This window comes from Aythya ferina, assembly GCF_964211825.1.
Source record: "Aythya ferina genome assembly, chromosome: 8".
NCBI classification, from domain to species: domain Eukaryota; kingdom Metazoa; phylum Chordata; class Aves; order Anseriformes; family Anatidae; genus Aythya; species Aythya ferina.
This window is the reverse complement of record NC_140304.1, coordinates 27,497,836-27,523,441: the sequence shown is the minus strand read 5'-3', so window position 1 is coordinate 27,523,441 and position 25,606 is coordinate 27,497,836. Positions and strand designations below refer to the sequence as shown.

Genomic DNA, 25,606 nt, shown 5'->3' with positions numbered 1-25,606 from the left:
CTATTGCTCAGTCCCCTGGGCATCTCAAAGCAGTAAACAGAAGCAATCCACAGAAAAAGCCAGATTCCTTTCCTCACAATCACAATATCACAAGTCTACATCTACCTGAATCCCTTGCTGCCTCATCTCTTAGCCTCTGACCAGCTATGTTCAAGGTTGCATGCCAGCTGCATACATTTTGTGTACATTTTAATTCTCTGCTGCCCAACCAAAGCAGTCATACCAAGTTGCCCTGTGCTGCTGTAGATCCTTCTCCATGCACAAAGGCTTGTGCACTTCTATTAGTCATGAACCTGAGTGTCTTCTTATGGAACAAAGGAGTTTGAACTGAAGGAAATGGCACAGGATCAACATAGACAGTGGAATAAGAAATGCTTAGAGTCCTGTCTAATGACACTCGTAGGCTTTAGAATATGATGTTCAGAGCTCCTGGGAACTGCAGTCATAGCAGAGGCAGTGAGATGAGAAGTGATCATTTCAATGTAAACAAGGAAAGTTCTATAAAACTGCTAACACAGAGCTAGCAACTACTTAGGGATTCAAGGCTTCTGTGTCTGAAGTTCTTGTGTTTTGAAAATGAAATTATAAGATCCAACAATATTCCTGGTATATAAGACACATATTAATTACGTTCTATAGAGAAATGAGATGACATTTAAATTGCTTCCAGTAATATAATTGCACAATGAAACTACTATATTTCCTTATGCTAAAATAAGAAACGGTTATGGCAATGTTTTTGTTTTAATGAGATAGATATATATATATTAAATTTACACTCCCGATTAGCACAAAATAATGGACAAACATTGCAAACTCAATTTATGCTTAACTATACTGTAACTGCTCCTTAACTGTCAGAGAAACATGTGCTCCCTGGTTTTTCCCTTCCAGTTCCCTTCTTAAGCATGGGCAGCATTCCTGCCCCCCTCAAAATTTGTTCTGTAAAAGGCTGCTATGTGCCTTTGATATTGTGGGATCCTATTCTTCCTAGTCATCAGTCTTGAAAGTCTATTTTTCACCCCAATATTTGTTAAAATATTCACACCCTATATTGGTTTCAAGACTTACCTTGAATAAGCTCAGAAGAGCTTAGATTCTGAAAGTTACCTGGGATTAATACAGTGTTTTCCACTCAAACCCCACAGTCTTACATACTGATCTGAACATAATGTTCTTGAAAGGGAAGGATAAATTGGAAAAATGTAAGTGTTAGGGAAGGCATTAGCCAGAAAAGAAAACACTACATACTTTCCCTGCATCATCTTATGCCGTGGGACTGGAAATCCACACAACCACTGTTCTATCTTGAAGCAGAAAGAAAAATTTTTCAAAAGTGAAAAGACTGGAAATAACTTTCCCCCAGATCTTTCCCTCACATTTCTATTACTGTGTCAGACACCAGAAAAAAAGCACAGGAGTGGGTGAATATTTGGATTTTAAATTGCCATTAAAAATGAAGTCACAAGGGTGACTAACACAAGCATTGCTGACAATGATAGTGTGAGCTGTGGCAGTTGCTCATAAATAACATGAAAGCAGCTTGCACTGAATACTTCTGCTATGGGGGTACATCCACATCCCCTCTGGAGCACTACGCCCCATGTTCCCCAAGTGCAAAACCATTTCATCTCTCGCCTGGTCCTTCTTTTCTTCTTTATGTGCTTTTCAAATAGTACAAGAAAACAGATGGAGTACCACTGGCATTGCGCCTCACAGCTTTGTCCCAAAGCAACCTGAACCAAGGGACTTTTTGCAAATTATGATAAAGCTGGACCTAGGCCTCTACTGCCCTGTGTCCTTGACAGGACAGATCAATACAGCTTTACAGATTGTACCTCTGAGGTAAACGACCAGACAGACCAAGGACTAATGCCTTCAGCAGGCTTTCTGTTATCTCATATCTGCTTTTGAAAGAGTCTTCTCCAACTCCATCCTTTCCCAATGTGCATGCTTGTTGCTACTCTATTTCCCTTTTCCTCTTCCTGTATGTTACTGTGTGGAATTAGAAGTGGATGCTGAACACCATGCAGATGCAGCTCAATGATTTGCCAGGGAATCCTCTCTACAGGTGTTTGAATACCCCAAGTGCAACTTTCAGATTTAATTTAGTCTCATTATACCACTGAAACAGAGTTCTGCACTTTTATTATTCTCTGTCCTGGGATACTTTATGCTTCCTTTTGCTATTCCAAAAAGATATGGATGCAGATGCACAAAACATAACATTTTGTGACATTATTTTTGGCTGGCTCATAATTAACAATTACTGCGCAAGTTAAATTATCATTCCACCTCCCTTGACTAACACTTCATAATGACTGCTCAATGCAACAACTTTTTTTTTCTTTTTTTTTTTCTTTTTTTTTTTAAAAAAAAAAAAAAAAGATATTGTAGTCTTCTGAGTAACTTGGAAAATTACATTATTGAAATGCTACTGCTGCCACTGAGGACTCTTCAGCTCCTCATATAACTTACTGTTGCCAAGTTGATAAATATGAAATACCACCTGTTGATAACCTGAAAGGAATATTATTTTCCTCAAGTGGAGCAAGCTCTGCAGTTGAGATGCATTGGAGGGACCTTTACAACAACCGCCACCCATTAGCTTGCTAATCAGCAACAAAGTGAAGAGTCCCAAAACTCATAAGAACTTGAAGGAAGTCACTTGCACGTTACCAGTAGGGCTCGCATACATTTGCTGTTAACATTATGATCCTTCTGTGGTTGTTTTGTTTGTTTTTTTTTTTTTTCTCTCCACGGAATAGATGATGTTTGAGAGAGGTATTTTCCATCCTGACTTGATGCTTTAAATTCACATGCAGAAGAAAGAATAGTAAGTGATAATGGTGGATCACATGAATGAAAAGTGGAGTCAGAGGGGAAAAGGGCATAACAATCAGAGATTTCCCTTGCCATCCCAGAACCCCAGCCCCATCCTCTTCTACCTCCCTTTCACCTCCCTGCATATCCCCCAACTATTTTTTCAAATTGCTGTCTGAGTAATTAACTCACTTTCACTCGGTTTTCCCATTAGTGACCTAGACTCCCTATCCCTCCCATGTGACCTGATCTTTCTATCTCCAAAAATGTAGTTAACACACCTGAAAATGCTTCATGACTATCTGTCATACACAGTTTAGCAGTGCCATTCTTCTCCATAGGTCCCTGTTTGCTGTATGCGTTCTCAATTGGTAGCCTTCTAAGGTCTGCCAAGGCAGCGTGTGCATGTGAGTTGGCCAAACACTAGGTCACACCACTCAGGGGTTTAGAGATGAAGTTTTCACATTCTCAGATTGAACTCTCAAATTTCTTACCTATCAACTGAGGTAAGATATCAACTGAGACATACAATTTGTGTATATTGTTTTTGTCTCTTACATGAAATGAATATCCTCCATGTGTTGGCTTAGGTGCATTTACCTCCACATTTCCTCATCATGAATGCAGTGTAGGTGCAGGTAAAGCTATACAGGAGGCAACATGCTACTTCTTACTGACTGCTCTTTAAAGCTCCATCCTGGAAAGGGCTGAGTGCTCTCAAGTCTCCATCTAGTCAAAGAGAAGCAAAGTCACTTAACACATTAGAGTCCAGCTCATATCTTACAAACTCTATCTGCTATAAAATTACCGAGTGAAATCTGTCATTCTTCATCTGTTTAGCCAAAATGAGAAAATATTGCTAGGATATGATTGAAACTCAAGAGCTGCTAGAGAGGAGTTTGGGTCTCATTCTGCCTGGTACTGAGTTCACAACCTGGCTCTTGTGGCATGAAAACTGGCTATTCCCAGCAGTTTTTACATTTATTCTCTCAGTTCTAGCAGAAAATCAGACTTTTCCATTCCATCCGTCTGCCCCCACACACACTTTTATTGTTGTCATAAACACAGCCATGGTGTGCAGTCATCAGACGCTGAGACTTAGGACAGACAGGCTGGATTTTTCATGATGCTGATACCAAACGAGTGTCACACTGCTCCAGCATTTCAAATAAGAGGTCAGTAGAAACTCAGAGGACTGTACGTTTCTTTCTTATTTTGCTCCTTTTTTTCTAGCCAATCCTACTGGAAGACCAGGGTCACTCATGACAAACCCCAAAGCCTGTCACAGGGGGACCTTGCACTTGCTGGGACCTTCTAAATCCTGCAGAGTTACTTTTCAGCATATAGGACTCCCATTTCAAGCAAAACTCTCTCCTGGGACCAAACAACTGCAGATGAGGCAGCAGATTCTGCTCTGCTGGGAAGACAGAGGCATGTGATGGGGAAGAGAAGGAAAATGCTGTTTTCCTCTAACCCTTCTCCCCACAGTGGTGGTGCTGTGGGGAGAACACCCATACGTCGGGACACCCGTACATCCCTGGACAGAGAAGGGGTGAGAATGAAAACAAAGGCTCAGCAAGACCAAGGCAGACCACACCAACAGCCCCAAAAAGGAACATGTATCAACATACAGATGTGTCTACAGTATATACATCTTTAAAATCACAATCCTACCATGGTATTGTAACAGGCTTTGCCACCAACTTGTGTACAGACTCAGTATGTTTAAAGGTAAAGATCTGTAGGACTTACTACTTGTGTACTTTACCTAGCTCTTCACAAGATTTAACCAGACCTCCCAACCTTTGCTTTCCCAGTTCCTGCTATCCCATTGAAACAGAAAATAAAGATGAAATACACATAAATTACAAAATCTATTAACTTGTTCTTTAAAAGAACCACATTACTCAGTTGACCTCTACCTGTACTCATTAGAGTCAATAACTGTAATAATTGATTCCCCAACTGTGGTTCAAACAGCTACTATTACATTTAAATGATGTTTTACATTAATATCAAATGTGTTTCTTGGAGTTACTTAATGTCTCCCATTAGTTGTGGAGAGATTCCAGATTTCTTGCATTCCACATAAATAAATCTACTTAATTTACTGAAAATATATCTGGCTTTTCATTCAGTATGAAGCACTCAGATCTGACCTCACGTGACATTAAAGGCACTGCACCATATCTTTCAGCATTATTAAAATAAGGTTTTTATATTTGCTCAAGAATATGAAGAAAAATGCTTCACGTGCAATGCTGTCTTCACTATGGATTTTAGGATGACTGTTTTTTATTTTTATGTTTTAAGAATGGCAACATGGAAAATGAAAAAAATAACAAGTTCCTCTACCTGTTTTAAAACCCAAATATAAGAATTGTGACTTTTTCTTTCCCTCCCCTCATTCTTTGCACCTAAAATACTTTTTAGCAAAACCAGTAACAGACTGAAGGGTGTGCAGCTATCTATGAAACTCAGAAGAGGTAAAAAAAAAAAAAAAAAATTGGATTCTAAAACTTTGCTAGTAAGTTACCCCGAGTGAATTTTCCCATCTATGCTGCTCTTGTCTGTTCTCATTTCCCACAAGTAGTTACTGCATCGGCAATTTGAAGTATTGCATAAATAACTTGCTGGTATTCAGCATGTTGCTTTATTTCCTCTCCTATAATTGAGTTGTGTTGGTTTGACATTTTGATTTAGCATTGTAGAAAGAGCAGACTCAATTTACTGAAATTTCTGTGGTTGATGCATTTAGGGAAAAATAATGATTCCATTTTGCAGTGCATTCATTAAGGGAAAGGTACTTACCTGTTTGTTTGCAGAACCAGGTAGTCATCAGGAACAAGAGGAACACATCACCCTCCTCCCTAGGCTAAGCAACAACTTTGGGCAGCGTGGTCCTGACCTAAGGCCTGATTTCCATGTGTTTTTTTTTTCCTCCCTGTTTTCCCTGGACGGAGTCCAGTCCTATGTCTATTTGAAAATTATTTGCAGAGCCATTTTGGTACTCTCTTGGTCCTCACCTGAGTATATAAAAGGTTTCCATCTGTTAAACACTGCCCAAAAGCAGAGGCAGAAATAATGGCAAAGGACCATGTAATTGCAAGGTTTTATCTGTGGAATCCAGATTATCGTATGAAATATGAGAACTGACAACATATTGCTTATCTGTTGCATAGCATTCTCATCCTCTGTTTTCAACGCAATACAACATTAACAGCTCTTTAACCACCTATTTAATGCCTGTTAACATTTGAAGTTTACTTATATTTTCTACTTATGTTTTTCCCTAATATTTTAAACTTAAAAAAGTACATCTTCCATGTACACCTACTATGTCTCCATTCCTCTAACCTTAGAGCTATAATCACTTCTGAATTTATTTGACAAAATATTAAATTCCTTACCTGCAATTGAGAGAGATAAGATTTCTTTAAGCTTCAGGCTTATAGATGGAAACTTAAAAGCTTCTCGTTTCTATCCTAGGAAGAAGCTGAATCTTTACGCTTTTCCTGCCTCATGTGCTCCATAACTCGAAGGATTGAGTCATCTCAGGAATCTTGAGCATTTGCCATGTTAGGAAAACAATTAAAACTGACATTACTTTCATTCAATAAACCTGTGACCTTTTGTTTTTATTTGTTTTTAGTCCCATAATTTAGAAGTTGCAAAGGCCAAAGAACCTAACTGAGGTGATGAATTATGAAAGTTGTTACAAACTTGACTGATACTGTAGAACCATTATGTATTTTCTACCTAGACCAGTATTAGAAGTGAACAGCAAGTTAGTAATACTGAAATATCTAGAGAATGACAGGGATGACAAGGGTAGACCACTTTAGAGTGAGCTATTTCTACCAGTGTGACTTCAAAGAAAGATGCAGCCAGTCCCAGAATTACCAGTAGCACCCAGCCTGCCCAGTCCCAAGGAGATTAATCAGAGGCTGCTGTTTGTGCTGCTCTGATGATATTGGGTAGGTACACAGGAAGATAATGCAGACTTTCTATACACAACAGTCACTGAGGCCTATTGCATATTAAGTCATTCTCCCCTTTTTATTTTGACCTTATGATTAACAAAATTCTTCCACTTTTAGGGGAAAAAAACTGCTCACAGCAACTCTTGCAAGTTCTTTTTATTAACATTAGTATACGTAATGGTAACAGAATAGCCTTGAGTTTGCTTTACTACAGTCATTTAAACAACAAGCTTAAAATGCTCCTTGAAATGCTCCCAGGGCAAAAAACAGGGCTATGCCTAACAAGTACATTAAGCCTTATGTCTGTAAAGCACAGGGAGACACCTTTGTTGTGATTGCACATTTGAAAGCAATTATGGGCAACACACTGAATCACCTAATGAAACCAGTGTAGGAGGTACTTTTTAGTGGTATTTAGAGACCCTTAATTACAAGCTAGCTAGCTAGCTAATAAATTGATTTTCCTAAGAGAAAAACAGAAAAAAACAGGCATTAGAAGTAAGCAAAACACTAGTGTTTTTGTTGGTTTTTTTGCCTTCTGGTTTTACAATTTGTTACTTTGGTATCTTAAAACACTCAAAATGAATAAGAAGCTCAGTATCCAAGGGATGATCTTATGAGAAATCAAAGATTCAGAAATTGCCCTGGAGACAAAAAGATAAATATTTTGATCTGCAACACAAAATACCTTATCACTTCACAATTTAAGAACTACAAGACTGCTAGTTCACTAACTAGTTTGAGTTTGTATGAAGTTTAAAAAACTTGAATCCTCTTTGTTCTAAAAATCTTTTACTGGTGGTTTAAAATGAAGAATACATTTCTCATTTCTATGTGAATCTCAAGGCTGAATCCTCAAAGGAAACCAGATGGCAAAATTAAAATAAACTGGCAAAAATCATTTTTCCTTCTGCTCTTTGACTGGCACTTTTTGACTAACTTCATTTGGTAGGGAAATTTTCCCATCAAAATAATTCTAAGATCCATGAGAACTTTGAGAAAATAAAGTTGGGGAAAAGTGATAAATTAAGAAAAATGCAACACAAGCAAAAGCCTGATTTTATTGAGGTACTGCACTCACATTTTTGTGTACCAAGCCATCACATTTGGTTAAGTAGATCATATTAATGATGTGAGGACACCACATTAAAATGGCACACAGGAACAGCTTAAAACAAAGCTTGGTCAACATGGTGTACCAAATTATGCTCTGCCTAATAACTGTTATCACATTGGAATTGCACAGGATAAGACAACATAATTCACATAATTGCACATAGCAGCCATAGCTGGTATGTGCAAATCAAAATATACACTTCCCAGTACAGTAGCCATAATAAAAATACATATCCCAGCACAGCTTCAGGTTGGCCTCTGGTTATCAGTTGTGGTTGTAGGAACCAGGAAATAACTCTGGAAGAGTTGGTTAGGTTTTGTGGGTCTTGTTCCACCCTTGTGGCTTAGAAAATCTTTTGAATCCAGTTGGTTCTGCCAACAGCTTGCTTTGGTGGGGACCTCATGAAAAATGCAGCTCTGTACCTGCAAAATAACAAGCACAGTTGAGAATCAGATTACACAGGGGAAGATTTTCCTCTGCTACACAGCACAGCTAAGGAGATCCTACAAACAAATCCAGAACAAACCAAACAGCTCAATGCATTTCACTGGGATTATTTATTCCAAGCATCTCACCATGTTCCTAACCTTTATCATGTAAAATATCATACCTCTAAAGGGCATCACTGCAGCTATGAACACTAAGTGCCTCCTCTAGGAACACAACTGGATAGGTAGATCTGCTGTTGCTCCTCTACTTTGTAATTGGTGATTTCATCCTGGATGCGATAAAAAGTTAAAACACAACGGTGCTAGAGCAAGAAAAGAGGCCTAACAGACAAGGCAGTCTCATCTAACATTTCTACGCAGTACCTTTTGGAAAATTATCTACTATTTACATTAAACTCCTTTTTTTTTTTTTTTTTTAAGGTAGACATAATATCTATCTTTAAACCTGAAGGATAACAAAAAATATTCAAAACTACATATACAGAATTCCTACACAAAGAAATGATTCTACTGCTCATTAAAAAGGGATTGCTTCTGAAGTGAAGCACAACAGCTGTTGGCACAGCTGGGTTTAGAAGCGGATGTTTGTCTGGGTAGGCAAAAATAATAGGTATGCACTAAAGTCTGGCCAGAAATCTCAGCTAATTCAGCTACTGACAGAAGTTCTGAAGTGTGAAATCCTCGTTTTCAAGGCAGATGGCTACTAGCAGCAAAGAGCATCCTAACTGGCAAGAACATCAGCTCAGTACTGGTTTGCTGGGAAGAGTGATGCTTATCTGAGTGATACTTTTTTGTAGATCCTAGATTTTCTTTTGCCTCAGGCTCCAGGGCTGATTACACATTCTGACTTGTATCAAAATGCACATGACAGATGTAGGCTTAGATTTGAACCCTCCCCCTGGCATTGCCATCTCTAAATACAGCATTTCCAATTAAATATCAGATCAGAAGGGACCTCATATATTCCTATTATAGCCATCACTTTCTCCAGACTAGCAAGAAGACTCACAGGTACTCCGACAGCACACAAGTCTGTTTCTGCTCAGAGCAGGTGGACAGACATTTCCTTGCCAGACCTGGATGCAGTCTAGCAAGAGCCAAGGTCTACTGGTGTCACCTAAGAGATGCCTGGGGCTAAGACAGCCTCCCACACATCAAGGCTGTGAAGATGCTTCACCCATTTCACCTTTGACAAGTGTGAGTCTAACCTGCTCGTCAAGATCCCTTTTGAAGAAAGTCCCGTCTGCTGCTTCATTGCCTGGTCTAGTATTTCTGGTACCTTTATAGTTTGGAAGATTTTCTGTTACTAAATCTGGACCTGCTTCAATGTAGAATCCAGCTCATTACTTACCTTGCCTGCCACAGACAAAAAATCAGTCCTCTGCTTTACTTATCAGAACAGCCATCTTTTCTAAGCCAGCTTAAGCTTGATCTGCCTTTCTAAAACATTTATCATTTTCTCATTTTGTCTCTTCTCTGGTTTATTAACACCTGAAGAGCATTGCTGTATCACAGGTACTGCCAGCATTAACTGGAATAAATACCACCTTACATCCTGAATACAGCTTCCCTCCTTAGTATGATGGACAAAAGATGGGCACAGAACATCAATACTGTTTATTACAAACTATAAATTCAAGATAATTTTTCTCCCACATTACTTAACCAGTTATTCTCCCTCAGGTAAAAAAGAAAAATCAAATCCTGAAATAAGTACAGTACTTGGCTTTCATCTTTATTGCATTTCACCTTTTTGATTTCAGAGCTTTTCTTCAGGGCACCAAGGTAATTCTGAAAGGTAGTTTTATCCCCCCAGAGTCTTGCAGCCTCTCCCAGGGTGGCATCATCCATAAATTTTATACAAATACTTTTTATTCCTGGAGCCAAGCTGTTAATATTCAACTGGAATGGTATTGAGACACCCTTCCCTCCAAAAATGTTTGCGAATGAGCCACTGAAAACTTTGGGCTAAATTTTCCATATATACTTGTAGTCAGAGCTACTTGTTCCCACTTAACTGACAGACAAAATTACCTTGACAAAGAGGTAAGCTGGCTTATCGTGATTTGTCTTCATGTCAGATGTTTCTCGTATATAGCTTAATAATTTGATCTGTTAACACTACAGGCTTGAATTAACACCTCCAGTTCCTCCCCTTTCCCTTACCTCCCCTTTCCCTTATTAAAGCAATGGCTTGTTTGTCCCTTTGATGAGAAAGAACATGCAGACAAGCTTGATCTGTGTGGTGAGCTACATGCATAGCCATGGTATAGGGTCCTGTCACCAATTTAAAATCTTGACTTGGACAGAAGAATAGATATTAAATTTAAGTGCCATGTGGTGCTTTCTCACAGCAGTTGAAGGTTTGCAGCTACTGGCGGATGCAGACTGCACAGTGAAGTGGCTCCTCATAGTAAGTGAGGGCATGGAATCTGCAACAAGTGGACGTCAAAAGCAGAAGAAAAAAGCAAATAGAGACCTGGATTTTTCCACCAAAACTTCACCTGATTATCAGTTAAAGCTCAGAAAATATCCTTGCCTCCCTTTTCATTTTCACAGAAAGTTCCCAGCTGATGTATTCTAGATCTGGAAGCAAAAAAAAAAAAAAGCTGACTGCATGTTTTTCCTTGTTTCAGCACAAAGAGGTCTCATGATAAAGCCAGCCTCATTTTGCCAACAAAGAAGAATTGGATAATTCATGCACAAAAAAAAGCTGCTAAGGTTTTTGGTCTTGATATAATGCATGCACTCAAACCATAAAATGAAGTCCTTTGCAGCTGGCCTTTTAATTCTTGCCTGTTGCTCTGTTTCTGTAAGCAATAGTGTTTAGCAGGCTACATTTTACAGCACTTCCATAAACATCAGTCTCTATAGCATGGAAGAAAGCAGGCAAACTGAGGCACAATGAAACGAGAGGCTCCTGGCCTTACAGAAGAATGCTCCATTCACAGACCTGAACTGTGGTCTCATATAAGTACTTAGTGCCTGACTCAGATATTTTTGAGTTTTCCTACTATGGAGGGCTGCAGGAGCGTTTTAAGTCTTCCTATGGCATTTTTCTCCCACAACGCATTTCCATTGCCACAGCAGAAGAAATGTGTAAAGGGGATTAGAAGTTTCAAAATGAGTTTTGTTACCACTAAAAAGCAAGGTAGCAAAAATAGCAGGACAAGCAATCCAAACCAACTTGTTCTGCTGATAAGAGTGCTGAGAAGGATGTCTTTGCACTTCTGATGCACGGGGTGGCTCTTTTTTTGAAGGATACAGGAGAAAATACACAAAGCAGGAAACTGACACATTTACTTTCCTACTGATCCAAGAACAACTGCTGAGCAAACAGAACCAATTTATTTCTGTGACAGACAATACTGATCTATGGCATGGATCCTCACATTCTGTGATGTTTAGCCATAAGCTTTCACCCCCCTGCAGAAAGGGAAATAACGTTTCATGCCAGCTGAAGTCTTCTGCATTATTCATTAATTCCTCTCAAGTCTGAAGTACAATTCTTCTGTATTGGCGTACATTTTAAATACTATTTTGCATGGTCTGTGCCATAGGCAGTTTGACCTTTAAACATGATTTCAGCATAAAAATCAAGTTAGCATATGAAGACTCATTTTTTTGCATGATAACCCTGTTCATTTCTCTATCAGACTTGACTCAGCACTCACAGGCAGCATCACCAAAACATATGATTAAACTACCAGCCAGATACTTCACTGCTCTCACCCTTTGCCATACAGGAGCCTTTCTACCAGTTCATTATAGAAGAATTTCTTTTGAATAGCTTACAATGGCTGCATCCTCAGTAAGGTCTAGTGCAGCTCAGACTGCACCAGGGAAAGGACAAAGACACCATTGGGGAAATGTAATGTTCTCTAGCCCACAACCATGAAGTACTCATGTACAAGTAATTCAAGATTTCTCCGTTCACAACAATGTAGTCATCTCTTGCATATCTTCACAAAGGAGTATGGGTGTATGTCATGTAGAGACTGTTATAAGGTCCACAAGCATGACCCAAGGTCCCCCAGCCTTTTCTGTTAGTGCTTTTTGCAAAACTAAAAACCCATATAAAGAATCATAGCACTTTGAAGAACACTTTTCCTATCTGCATCACTATGTACTGAACAGAGCAAAGAATATAAAGATACAATAGAGAATGGTGGAAAAGTGTTGTTACCATACCTGCTTCCATACTGCACTGGTAGAATCCATCCAGTACTTGTATTTTTTAACATATAGAACTCCCTCTAGCCTCACTGTCTGAAAAACAAAAGCATTTAGTAAATCAAATAGGATTATTAGTCTAACAGTTACAAGTAGTAATACACAGAAGCACCCATTGCACTAGGAAAAAAAAAAAACATTGAACACCATTGCTCAAAGCTAAACAGGCAAATTCCAGCTGATAAGCCTTTTGCAGAATCTGAAAATTTAATAGAAGTTGCACATCTATCTTGTTATATTTACTACCAAACTTTAAATTACTTATGTAGAAATTCAACAGTTCTACTTCCTATTTTTAGGAAGTCTTTGATGAGCCACGCAATAACCAACTTTTTGACTACTACATGAAGGAAGAAAGGCATACAATAAACAATTGTATGTTTAATGAAATACAGAAGTCCATCTGAGATGATATATTTTGACTGAAAATGCTTATAAGTACTGCTTTCATAAATGAGCATACACTGAATGCTACAGGGGTACTGACACTGATCACTGACCATCTGATGTGTGACAGGCTTCATCCGAAGGCAAGACTACTTTAGTTCAGGAAAAGCAGTACTAAACTGAATTCACAGGTAAAACCCATCATCCTAAGGCCTAAAAGCTTCTGAAGCTCCTAAAAATTGTTTTCATTTTTACTGCCTATAGAAAGAGCAGAAGAGATGTTGCTTTTATTATTCCTTAGGCCTGAAAGCAGCTAACCAGCCAACTCATAAGAGGCTCTGATCTTGCATAACTTCCACGCAGAAGAAACCCAGGTATGATGAAGATAAGCACTCAGGCTTGTCAATGAAATCCTTCAGCTTTTTCAAAGATCTCTCAACCTTGGCAAAGCAATGGGCTTTCAATTTCTGGCAGTCTACCTCATCAACAGCTAAAGCTATCAGAACTTCTGTGTGAAATAATTGCCATTCAGAGCAGTCAAAGCAGCAGAATAATAAAAGTGAAAACAGGACAAGCAAAAAGTCAAACCAGTGCTTAAACACGAAGCAATGCTGTCTGAATAAAGCTCAAAACAACATGGGAGATGGTTAAGGAAACAGAGAGATCTCTCAACATCGTGAATCCTAATACCTGGAACTGAGAATGAGAATACCTATGTGAACCCTGCAGTCTGGCACAAAGACACAAAGCATGAGAAACACTGCTGTCCTGGCAATAGAATAGACCAAGAGCTAATAACACAGCAAAAAAAACCTGAGGGAAAAAGTTAAACAGCAAAACATTGAAAAGCATAATGCCAGTTTATAAGAGTTCACTGGGTATTTTGTTCATCCTACTCAAGTGTTTATTTAGGCTTCTCTAGGTAGCAGGTCCTATTTCCACTGTCTCTCTCCAGGACAGGTGTCAAGTTTTCAATTTGCAGATTAGTAGCAGTTTGCTGAATGTGTGACTTTTGCTTTTACAGCTTGCTCAGCTTAGGTAGTTCCAAAGGAGGCTTTCCATTTCCTGAGAGCCCTATAAACTGCATTCTCTAGAGAAAAAAACAAGATGTAGGAAGTTTGGTATGAAGTAAACTGAGTTAGATGCTTATTACTGTCTGATAGGCTAAAATTACAATAACTCATTGGTCATCTATTGGCATTCAAGTATGGAAGCACTTTAAAAGCTAGTAAAAAAAAAAAAATTGTTGAATTTGAGGTGATGGGGAAAAAGCAAGAGATTTCTTTCCATGAATTATTTCCCTTTTTCAACTTGTTCTACTTATAAGGCCTAAGTAAATAAAATCCAACAAGAGAACAAACATTCACTTTATTTCCAAAAACTTTACTTGTTGAACTAAAGCCAAATTTACACATTTAGAAAGCTCTCAAAAAAAAGCTGAAACTTATCACACCACATCCTGCCATCAGAACTTGCAACTCGATTTCACATATGTAGGTTTCTCACATACATGTGAAAATAAATCTTACATAAGCCTAGCCATGCCTGCTTCCACTCCAGCTCTGCGATCGAACACCTGTACTCTTAGAGCAGAAACTTTTCTGCCACTGATCTGATAAAATGTATATATGGTACTAAGGCAATGTCAGCTTATGCCAATGCTTCCTTGGTTCTCTCAGATTTGTATTCAACTGAGAACACTAATTTCTAACTAATACCCAACAAGGTGACCTTTATAGTCAGTGGATAATGTATTGTACTGGCCAACCTGCATAAATGTTCTAATTCTTTTAATTAAAAATAATTGTTAATACAACCAACCATCAAGAATGTCATCTTTGGAAAGAATTGTGAAACCCAAAGCTTTTAGTTACCATTACAATCTAAGCCACAAATACTGGGCTGAGGTAGCCACAGTTTCTCCTATGCCAGTAGGTGACATGCATTTTTCCTGTAGGTGTCTGCTCATCCACAGTCCATGCACAAAGTTAAGGCATGAAAAAGAATAATTCCTTGTCAGGGAGGAATCACACAGAACTTTTGAGAGTCTTATCCCTAGAATGAAATCATTACCATATATTTGTGCACTTGGATAGGAAATCCAGAACAACTCATTTGGCCTCTTGCTGACGATGGGATTTATTTGTTGCATCCTTAATAAGGATTGCAGAATTTTACTCTTCCTACTAATTAAATATATTGAGCTTGTGCTAAATATTTTCATTTGAGTTCATTACAGATTTCATTTAGAAGTTAATCTAGCAAAACAGACTACAACCTAGGGCCACCATCAGGAAGAAAATGTACAGTTGGATTCTCCACACGTGTTTTCGACAGAGTGTTATCTCCTCCAGAGGAAGAGCTTTATTCTGTCAATATCCAGCCTTACCTGCCATCTGTAAGTGTAAACCAGTATCCAGCTTGCTGCGAGGCTTTGTGCTGATAAACAAGTAACAGAGAACACACACAGTGATGATAAAAGCAAACAGGACCACTGCTGCTATTGACAGGCCCACGAGCGCTCCAACACTAAGAGAGAAAATAAAGAAATTAGGTGTACAAACATGCTGTGATAGCCATTGAAGTAGTGGTCAGGATTATGCCCAGAGTTTACATGTACACAGGTAAGGGAATGACTGTACATAGAAATTTAGAGCTCGATACTTAGTTTGCATAAACTGCATTATTTTGTTGCCCTCAGAAGGGCTGATGACATTACACAGCAGTTGAACCTTTATGATATTTCATGTAACCTATGCACAGTAGCCCTCAGCTTGATTTCAGCTATGCCTATGAAAATCAGAAAGAACTTAATGCAGTAACTGGTGCCAGTGAATCAAACTACTCCAAAGCAGTGCATATTCCCAGATAAACCAAATCCAGGAATACAGGCACTGTGTTTCCCAATTAAAAGTACAGTCTGAAGGACGCACAGACTTCACACAATATTACTATCTGTGCAAAAACTGGGAAAATTAACAGTGGTCTTCCCAAATAGACAAAAAAAACAAGGTATTTTGACAAGAAAATTAATGCAAACTACTGAAAAAAAATGGTCTTTAGTTTGTTTGTTTGTTTTTTCCCCCTTTTTTTTTTTTGCTTTACCTTTCCCCAATTTTTTCAATTCCTTAACAGAATTTTGACTAAATTTTGAGAGTTGCTAAATATCACAAGGAAACAAAAAGTGGAATTCCAGAGCTCCAGGCAGTTGATGCAAGCTCCTTTTTCTCAAACATGATTATTAAAGCTGCATTTTCAACCTGAAATACCACATTTATTGCTAGAAAAACTTATCATAGGACTTTAAGCAAAGTACTTGTTTGTAACAGGTCTTCCTCCAAAGCTGACATGTCCATAAAAAATGGGATAAATGTGAAAGCCACATTATTCAGTTCTACTAGCAGCTCTGTAGATCTAGGTAGAATACTGTGATCATGGTTGTGGCTCTTTGTTAATATAAGAGACTTCTTAGGAAATTAAAAGTGGTGTTTTGATCATGGTTTGAGACTTGAGAATCCTTATATTACTATTCCAGTGTATTTATGATTTTAACATAGAAAAAGGATAGAGATGAATGTCTTAAGTTCTATGATATGAATTCTAGTGATAAAAATCCCCTAACGCAGCACCACTATCAGAATTCACTTCTACTGAGGCCTTGCAGGGAGATGGGAAGAATTGTGTCTCAGGATGTTTTCAAGAACATCACATTCAAGTTACTGCAAAGCTTTTCTATGAGCTCCCATGACACAGATATATGTCCATAAGAGAAACTCTTAAGTCCAGCAGGTATTAGTATGACTTTTACACAAAGTTCTCATTTGTTATGCCAAATCCATTAACAAAGTCTGTACAACATTTAGCTCTACACACAAGTAAATTGGTATCAGTGAAACAATTGGTTCTGGAAAGAATTATTTTGCCTTTATGAGGATTGCTCATGGTATTCAGCTACACAAGCTAGTTTCACATGAACACATTAAGTATATTTTTTGGCTCAAACAGAGCATAGAGGCTAGCAACGTTCTGATTAATATGGCATTTGATGATGTTCTTACAATCAGGGATCTCACACGGATTCTGGCCTCATTTTTTCATTTGAAACATCTTGACTCCAAGGACAAAACAGAAGCAATGTACTACGCTGGGCTGAGGCGAGCAGCCAAACCAAGAATGATCTCCAAAGCTGATTGATTCCATGAGAGGAAGTAACACATACCCGGAGGCTCTTCAGAAATAGGTATTTGTGCTTTTTTCTTCTGTTAGAATTAGCCCTATTTTAAGATTTCTTTCGAATAACAGTCTGCAGTGCAGGACAAAAGAAGTTGCTTATCTCCTATCCAAATGTTAAGCAGAGTCAGCTGTTCTAAAGCTAACTAAATCAGGTACATATTACTTTTTTTTCCTCTATTCAGGCATCCATTACTTCAGTTGTAGCTCTCCTCTACGCAGAGGCAGATGACACTGTTAAGCAGTACAGCTGAGCATTGTGCAGCACAATGCCTTGGCATTATTACTGTGCAAGATGCCTTGCAAGCTATGAACAGCAAAGGTAAGAAAAAAAATAGTTCTGGGGGGAAACTCTCCAATATTTCCTATCACAAGTCAGAGATTTATGATAGGTTACACATCACTAAAAAAAAATGTTTGTTATGCAGCAACAATGTGAAGAGATCTTACCCAAAACATGCAAATTGGCACCACAAAATCAAATACAGACATCCTAGATATCACTTCCTAAAGCAATCAGCAATTAAGAATCGGGTTGTACTTAGTTGTCAAACATAGTATGTCAATACCAGATTGTTCTCAATGTGCTGAAGCAATCAGACCTCTTAGAGTGTATTATTAATTTCTAAAAGGTTGATTTGAGGTTAAGGTTTGGGAGTGAGATTGTTTTTTAATTTATTGAATTAATTCAGGGGAATTTAAAATGCCTTCTACATTTCTGAACACTGAAGCATTCTAAGACAGAGGTACATTTCTTTTTATAGTTAAGATAGTTATCAAACAAAACGCCTAAATAGCCGTCATTTTAATGCTCACCCTTCCCTGAAAATAAAGACAACCCTGCAGCAGGTCCCCTGCCTTTTCCAGCAATTACTCCACCTAGTAGTAATGTAAAGCTCTTGTTAAAAACATTTTGCCATGTTCACTTCAAACAGTAGGTGTTTAAAGTCTACACAGCAGTCCACATAACAGCCCACAGGTCTCAGGATGAGTCTTCAAGATCAGGCTTCTGGCAACACAGCCATTAAACAAGAAAACTTAAAAGTTGCTTTTGTCCACAGCTGTGGCCTCACTAACATTATCAATTCCCCACCCATCCTCAGATCTAGCATAAAAAAGCAGCTGTGAAGGCCTAGCAGTAATCCTGGTGCCATTTACACAACATGAGCAACTCTAAGTTTGACAGAAGATCCACAAACCAAACAAAGCTCTCCCAAGTTTTTTTTCCCTACATACAACAACACAGCCATGCACCACAAGCATCGCTGGTGCTCCTGGTGCTGTTACACTGAGCACCACGTGTGGCACTGCCACAGCTGCACTGCCAGAGGCTTTATTGAGCAGAGAGGCTTCACCATCTGCAGGCTCCCCAGGGCTTCCTCTGTGCTGTCTGGAGGGCTCCTTTGTGGGTCAACATTTCTTGCAGCAGAGGCTCAGCAGCCACCTGCAGTTATTTTTAGTCCTTAGAACTACTCCGTCCACACCAACAACAGCAAGGAACAATTTAAATATTGGGTAAACAGATGCAGCACATCCACCGAAAGATTAAAAGCTCATGAGTCATCTGGATCTGAGTGAAACAAATGTTCCCAATACCATTGCTGCGGTGATGTACCGTACGTAGTACTTGGGAAGCAACTGATAAATATTAACAGAAGATTGGAAGAATGGACAGACAGGAGTAAAAGTCTTGCTATTTTGGAAAGCCAAAACACTCACAAAGATCTGTGCAGCTGAGCAAAGTCTGGCTAGAGCATTAGGTCACTGTGGTTCTACAGGTGTTAATAAAGTATCCTGATTGAGAGCTATACTTGGCATGCCTCAGTTTTAATCAAATATTATATGAAGCTAACAAAAGATAAGGCTTTGGAATGGACACTGTAATTCTATTTGATACTGAAAGAAGCCATATCATTTGCAAAATAAACTTTGAGCAATAACAATAAAGAAGCCTAAGATTTTAAAACGAAATGTATTGACCAAACACACCAGCATCACAGTTCAGTCCAAGTGCTACCTGCTTAGTGCTTCCCCCTTCCACTCAGTTTGGAGGTAAAGATGTCCTAAGTACATGTACATAGCTCTGAAGGGTAAGTTTCTCAGTGCCCTGCTCACTAGTGATTTGTAGCATCTGTTTTGTGTTTCAGAAGCTCCAAAACCTTCTGGCAAATTCTTCACACCACTACTTTTTTGCTCGTGTTCCTTCCCTGTTCCATGGGCTCCTGACTTGAGACAGGAAAAGACATCCTTCACTTTTCCTCCCTGAGGTCAGCTTTCCCAGAAAGGTAGAAAGAGCCCCTAGACCACAAATCAAAAGATACATTACTTGATCTTAACTACCAGGGGAAGAAAAAAGATAAGCAAGAAACAACTAATATTACAGATAAAAAGTTTAAAAGCTACATAATTTGTAAGAGTTGCTCTAAGATTTTTCTTGTGATTTTCCAGCAGCTCCTAGGACAGCAGGTGTTCGGGAACACTTCAAAGATCAGTTTTTGCAGGAGTGAGAAGGGAAAAGAAGGTTCAGTTTTGCCAAGAATAAGTGAAGCATATAGCTATAAACTTAGTACAGGCAGTAGTGATTTGGCAAAAAAAAAAAAAAAAAATACGGTAAGCCTGCAAGAGACAATTGCTTCAGGTTGCCTAGGCTGCTGGTTTCTTCAGGAATTACTTCTGTCAGAGCTGGCTGCCAAGTGGTTTGGCAATGTGTCTCCCACAGCAGGAAAAACACAACAGAAATGCACATTAACTGCCTGAAGCTGTTCCTGGTGTGTCAAACAGAAGTAATCCCTGAGATACCACCAACCTCTTGGTGGTGCGTTCAGCCACTGCTTTCAAATTAATGGGTGCAGCCAAGCAAAGGAAGATGCAGGATGAGGAATTTCAAGCTCTGGAGTAAAGAAAAGCTTGTAACAGTTTCCCCAGAAGATCTTCCAGTTCCTTTCCTTTTTTTTCAGCAGTTTCACAATCTCCAGGCATATCTTGGCTGGGTTTGGCAAGCTCCTGAAAAATTTTAAGTCTTAAGGGTTAAGTCTTAGAAGTGTACCCTCAAAAGCTGTAATAACCACTTGAAGGATTATTTTAACTTATGGTTCTGACACTCTGATGTAGGCAACAGCCTGAAACAAAGACAAACAAAGCAGGGATCACCAAAATATTGAGAGCAACCAGAAAAACATTATTTTAAACATGTCTTCTTTAAATGCCTAATGGAGCTGTCATGTACAAATATATACAGTTTAAGGTGCTGCAGTACTGTACAGCTTCCAGTGTGTTAGGAACTAAAAATTGTCCTTTCATTTGTTACTGGGAAAGCACTTCAGTAAACAGATTCTAACCATTCTGTTAATTTGCTTAGAGAAGTAAATTACATTTATTTGCCTCTTCTCTATGAGGGATAAAAACAGTTATGGCAGAACTTAAGCACAACCAAAACAACACCAACTGCAGTTTCCTCAGATCCCATCAGCAGCTTAGGGCCACCATATTGAAAAAATAATCAAATCCTGAAGTTTCAAAGTTTTGGCCCAAATTTCTGATTCAGAGGCTTAGAAGTCACTTCTCAGACCCTAGAAGATCTTTGTATGTGAAGTTCCTTCAGAGAGGTACTTCAGAGCCTCTCATAGGATTTTGCCCTTTGAAGTACTTTCTGGAAGATCTAGCTTTAACAGCCTTTATTACACCAATCCTGATGCAAGAGCATAACAAATCTTCATTATACACTAGTTCTGCCATCTTAAGAAGGCTTCCCATGGCCAAAACAGACTATCCAAAAAAATTATACCATATAAAGTTAAATAGCATGGTTATTCAATGAGAAAAATGTAAGAAGGACACTTGGGAACATCCTCTTACAGCAGGAAAGCTGAACAGTTCTGTGTCAGTCTTTAGAGATGAAGATGCTTGGGAAACTCATGTTCAATATCAATGACACTAGATTTTAAATTATACGCTCTCATTTAACTAGTCTACAGTACTGGACAACAAGAGCCCTGAAGAAATTGAGGTGTGAAATTGCAGGACCGCTGGCCAAGGCACTCCACGTAAGGCACTCTGTCAGAGGACTGGTAGGCTGGAGATGCAAGTCCAAGCTAACATAGGGCTCTAGGGGCGAACCCAAAACTACAGACTAGCAAACCTGACTTCCACTTGGGCAAGAAAAAGGTCCATAAAAAAAGAGTAAGACCACTAAGCCAAGAGATAGACACAGCATCATGGCCCTCATCGCCCACTTCCCCAGTGCCCTGGATGCTCCAGACCAAGCCTATACAGCTGGTGGCCCTCAGGAGAGCTCTCCAGGCTCTGAGGGGGCTGCTTCTCTGTTCCTCCTTCCCTTGGGAGCTGCCATTAAGCTGAGGCTCTTACCCTGCACCAGGCCAATCCGTGCTGATCCAGGCCCTCACTTGCAGATTTACCTCCTGATTTGAGCTTGGACTTGCCTGGTGGGGATCACCAGGCTGTGACTGACTGGTTACTGTCTCCAGACCAACTCCTGACTTGCTCACTTAACTTCTCAGCTTGCCCTTGGGCCTGCATCACCACTGTGGACTTGCTTGGTCCTGGCTACTGCTCCAGCCAGGCCTGCCCTGCTCACCTCAATACAAGGGACAGGTCCCTCGCTGGTGAGGTCACCTCTTCAGCTACTTTCTTACCACACTCTGCCCTCAGGAAACTCCTGGTGCTCACTGCTTCCAGACACAAACTTCTGTAAAACAGCCAGCATCACCGCAGGGGGAAAATACTGCCTCGCTAACCTGCAGGATGGAGTCTGTGAAGTGTCAATAGGCAGATGGATAAAGGAACCCTGCATACATTGCCAAAGGCTTTTTGAAAATCTAACTATATCCCACACACAGGAGGTGGGAATAAAAATCCTGAACTGACACAGGATTGGGGAAAGTATTCTGTTCCAGATCCAAAATGACTTAAAAGAATAAGGAGCGGAGCACAGGGCTAGATGGTCCCTTTCCAGTACAAAAAGTCAGTGCTGAGACTTTTTATTCAGTCTTCATCTATGACCCGGAAAAGAACAAAGTCTGAGTTTGATGACCCTAAGCTACTCAAGTGATCATATTCTATGAGGGCAGGGAGTGCTAGGAGGCTCACAGGAAACCAATTGAGCAGATAGAAACAGTGCAGATGAACTTAAATGTACATAACCTACTGCGAAAATATACACAACCAAGCCTACATGACAAAGTCAGAACTGCCAGTTCTGAACGCAGGAAAAAATGTTTTAGAGTCAGTGACAGTTCAATAAAATCAGCATCAACATGAAGCAACAGCCAAAGACATCAACAAAGCATCAGCCATCAAAAGGAAGGATTTTGAGACCAAGACAGACGGCAACATTTTGCCACTGTGTAAAACCTCACCTTACCCACATCTTGAGCATGCAGCTCCAGATTACGCACCTCAAGAACAGCACTGTGAAAAGGCAACTAAAACGATCAATGGGACAGAGTAACCCAAGGATAATCTAAAATGGAATAGGACTTTAAAGACTAAATTACTAGGGCTGTTTAAATTTGGAAAGGTGAAAGCTGGGGGCTGATGCAAATGCTTATAATGTTTTGAGTGTTTTGCATAAACTGAACATGTAATTGTCGTTCACCAAATCCCACAATGCTGGAGGGCCTTCCAGAAAACTACCAGGAAACAGAGCTCTAGAAGCTTGTAAAGGGAACTATCCTCAAACAGCAGGTAGTGACTGCTACTACTGGGACTGCAGAAGCAAGTCCAGAAAGGGTTTAGATACATATGGGGATAACAAGACCATAAAGGAATACTGAAAGCATGATGCCAGGGTGCACCAACACCCCGACACAGCCAGCAGGGATGCTGGGCAGCCTGAGAGAAACCTGGCACAGACAGCACCAGGCTGGTGTGTACTCCCGTACCAGCACCTCTGGAGATCCAGATGGACCCCAGAGACCATGAGTATAGTTACCTGCCATTTTCCAAATAGAAACTTATTCAGTGTTAGGTCATACTACACACACAGAGAAGTAGTTGAAGTCACTAGAACTTTATGCACAGACCAGCTTACAAGCTCTGGCCACAAGACCCAAGTTCCCCTCACACCAAAAGCACGGAGGGATGCTCCGTCCACAGGCACCACACCGAGCATCTCCCACCTCATTGCCGGGATCACGAGCCATCTCCTCCAAAACCCACCCTGGCAGAAGCCCCTCTTTGAAGCAAATGCAGCCTGAAAGACTACAAGTATCTCAGAAATAGACCCTCAGGCAAGTCCGGACCAACACTGGTCCTTCACCTCCCGGAGCAGCCACCCAGCCTCGCCGGCAGATCCCCCACCTCCATGCCGGGCAGGGCGGGCGCCGCTGCTCCCCTACCTGAGCCACCACATGTAGCTGTGCTCGTAGGGGAAGAAGCTGTGGGGGTCATCGCAGCAATACTTCACGTCCTGGAAGCCGCAGCAGTACACGGCGCGGGCGTCGCCGCCCGCCCGCGGGCAGCTGAACCCGCTCACCAGCACCTTGTCGGCGTTAAGGTAGCTGCTGCACTCGGCGCTCATCGCGCCGCGGCCGCCCGCGGGGCTGCCCGCTGCCTCAGCTCCGCCGGCACCCGGGCTGGAGGTGGGGCGGCGAGCGGGCGGAGCTCGGCCGGCCGGGGGGCTGCGGGGCCGTGAGGGGCGAGGAGCGGGGCAGGCGGCGGGAGGCGGCCGCCGGCCCCCTCAGCGCCCTCCCCGGGCGGCGCCGCGGGGAGAAGCGGCGGGAGCCGGGCGCCGCCCGCGCCCTGAGGTGAGGGGAAGAGCCGGGAGCCGCCCGCCCTGAGGGGGTTGCTCGCAGAAAGTGCTCTGATCGATGGGGTTTGGGTCTCCCTCAGCGGTCAGTCCGAAGTTGAGAAGAGACTTCGAGGGTCCACCTCTGCTTATAAGCCTCCGAGGGGTCTTGGTGAAGTGATGAGGTAGTTGAGAGGGATCACACCTTGGCAGCTGTGCTCAGAGCCCCTTGGTTTTATGAGGGGTAAAATTACCCACATTATAGTTTGTTTCTATGAGACCTGTCTCTAGCTCATTTCTGAGGTTACTTCCTCTCAATATTTTAAACTTTAAAAAACAAACAAACAAAAAGAAGTGGGGCCCAGGCAGTCATAGCATTACCTGTTGGAAAGAATAGATTGAAGCTCAAGATAGCACATGTGCATCCATCATGTGCCTCTGGGTGCAGCTTGGCTCACAGAAGGAAGAATAAGAAAAAGTCCTCTGGAGAGCAATGTGTGTATGCTGCACCCTCCAAAGACCCAGTCCCCAGCACTGCTGAAGGTGGTTTCTGGATTACAACAGAAGCTTTGCCACATGTGACCTTCTCAAGAAAAAGTTCAGTTCTTAGAGATGAAGGAAGTTGTACTTAAGAGAGCTTGAATTGTATTAACAAAACCACAATAATCCAACTAACACTTCACATTTTAATCTCAGGTCTTACCTTGAGATGAACTCCAGGCAAGTGAGAGTTTCTTGTCTTCCAGCTAACTAGAAAGAAGCAGCAAGAGCCAGAGCAACTCCAGGAGGAGCAGTGTCCTCGTCAGCCAGGGTCCTGTCCCACAAGGTCTGAGCAGGACCTAGCTGGTGGCAGCTGCCATCAGTAGCCTAGGCAAGGTAAGACACTGAGTCAAGTCCAGCGTTGACTCAGGAGACAAAATGTGAGGTATGTTACCAACAGCATAGGTCTAAAGTTCATCAAGGAGGACCAGCAGTATGCTAAACTAGTAGGAAACAGGAGAGAGCACAGACATATCTCTGGTGTAGCTTTGGGAGGGCTAAGATGCTTACACAAGAACTTAAATGGGAATCCTGGACCAATGAGCAGAGAATGTGGGTAGAGGATGACCCAGGTGAGGCTGGTCAGGGCTTGGTAATAGTTTGAGCTCTGATACTGATATCTTCCAGTACTACATGCAGTCCCTCTACTTTAGGATGTTTTAATGTATTTGTTAAAAAATATAAATATTCTTTGGAATCTTTACGGATTTGCCAGAAATTATGTGCTTCTTACTTACCAGTCTTTTATGATTGCCATTTAACTTAAGTTTGCGTTATTTGCCCTGCACGTAAAATATGATTATTTTTAATTTTAGAGGTTCATTTATATATTGTAAAGCAATTTATACTTAAATAGAACTGTACAAATTCTAAAGAATTTTAGTAAGTATGTAATTTCTTCATATAGGGGATGATTATAAGGATTTTTCTGAAACTGAGATACACAGTTGTAAGGAAGTTAGAAATTATGGACCTATTATTTCACACCTTTCAATTTAAGCAGGATAGCTATCAGATATAGCACCTGCAAAATGTGTAAATTGTTTGATCTTTTAAGCATTGATTCTATGTTAATAGAAAATGATATAGAAATAGAAAT

At 40.5% G+C, this 25,606-nt stretch overlaps 1 protein-coding gene across 2 annotated transcripts; it reads right to left on the bottom strand.

The window, feature by feature from the left end:
• Positions 1 to 6,945: 6,945 nt before the first annotated feature.
• Positions 6,946 to 23,908, bottom strand: SHISAL2A (shisa like 2A). 2 transcript variants are annotated; one of them, XM_084528424.1, is made up of 4 exons: positions 23,579 to 23,908; positions 15,382 to 15,521; positions 12,564 to 12,637; positions 6,946 to 8,345 (listed from the first exon to the last, which is right to left on the bottom strand). In XM_084528424.1, exons 1-4 carry the CDS (start codon positions 23,758 to 23,760, stop codon positions 8,169 to 8,171), a joined length of 573 nt encoding a protein of 190 aa, XP_084384550.1. In that variant the 5' UTR covers positions 23,761 to 23,908; the 3' UTR covers positions 6,946 to 8,168. The 2 variants fall into 2 exon arrangements, with proteins under 2 accessions (XP_084384550.1, XP_084384551.1); XM_084528425.1 differs by having other exon boundaries at positions 23,500 to 23,774.
• Between the last annotated feature and the right edge of the window lie 1,698 nt (positions 23,909 to 25,606).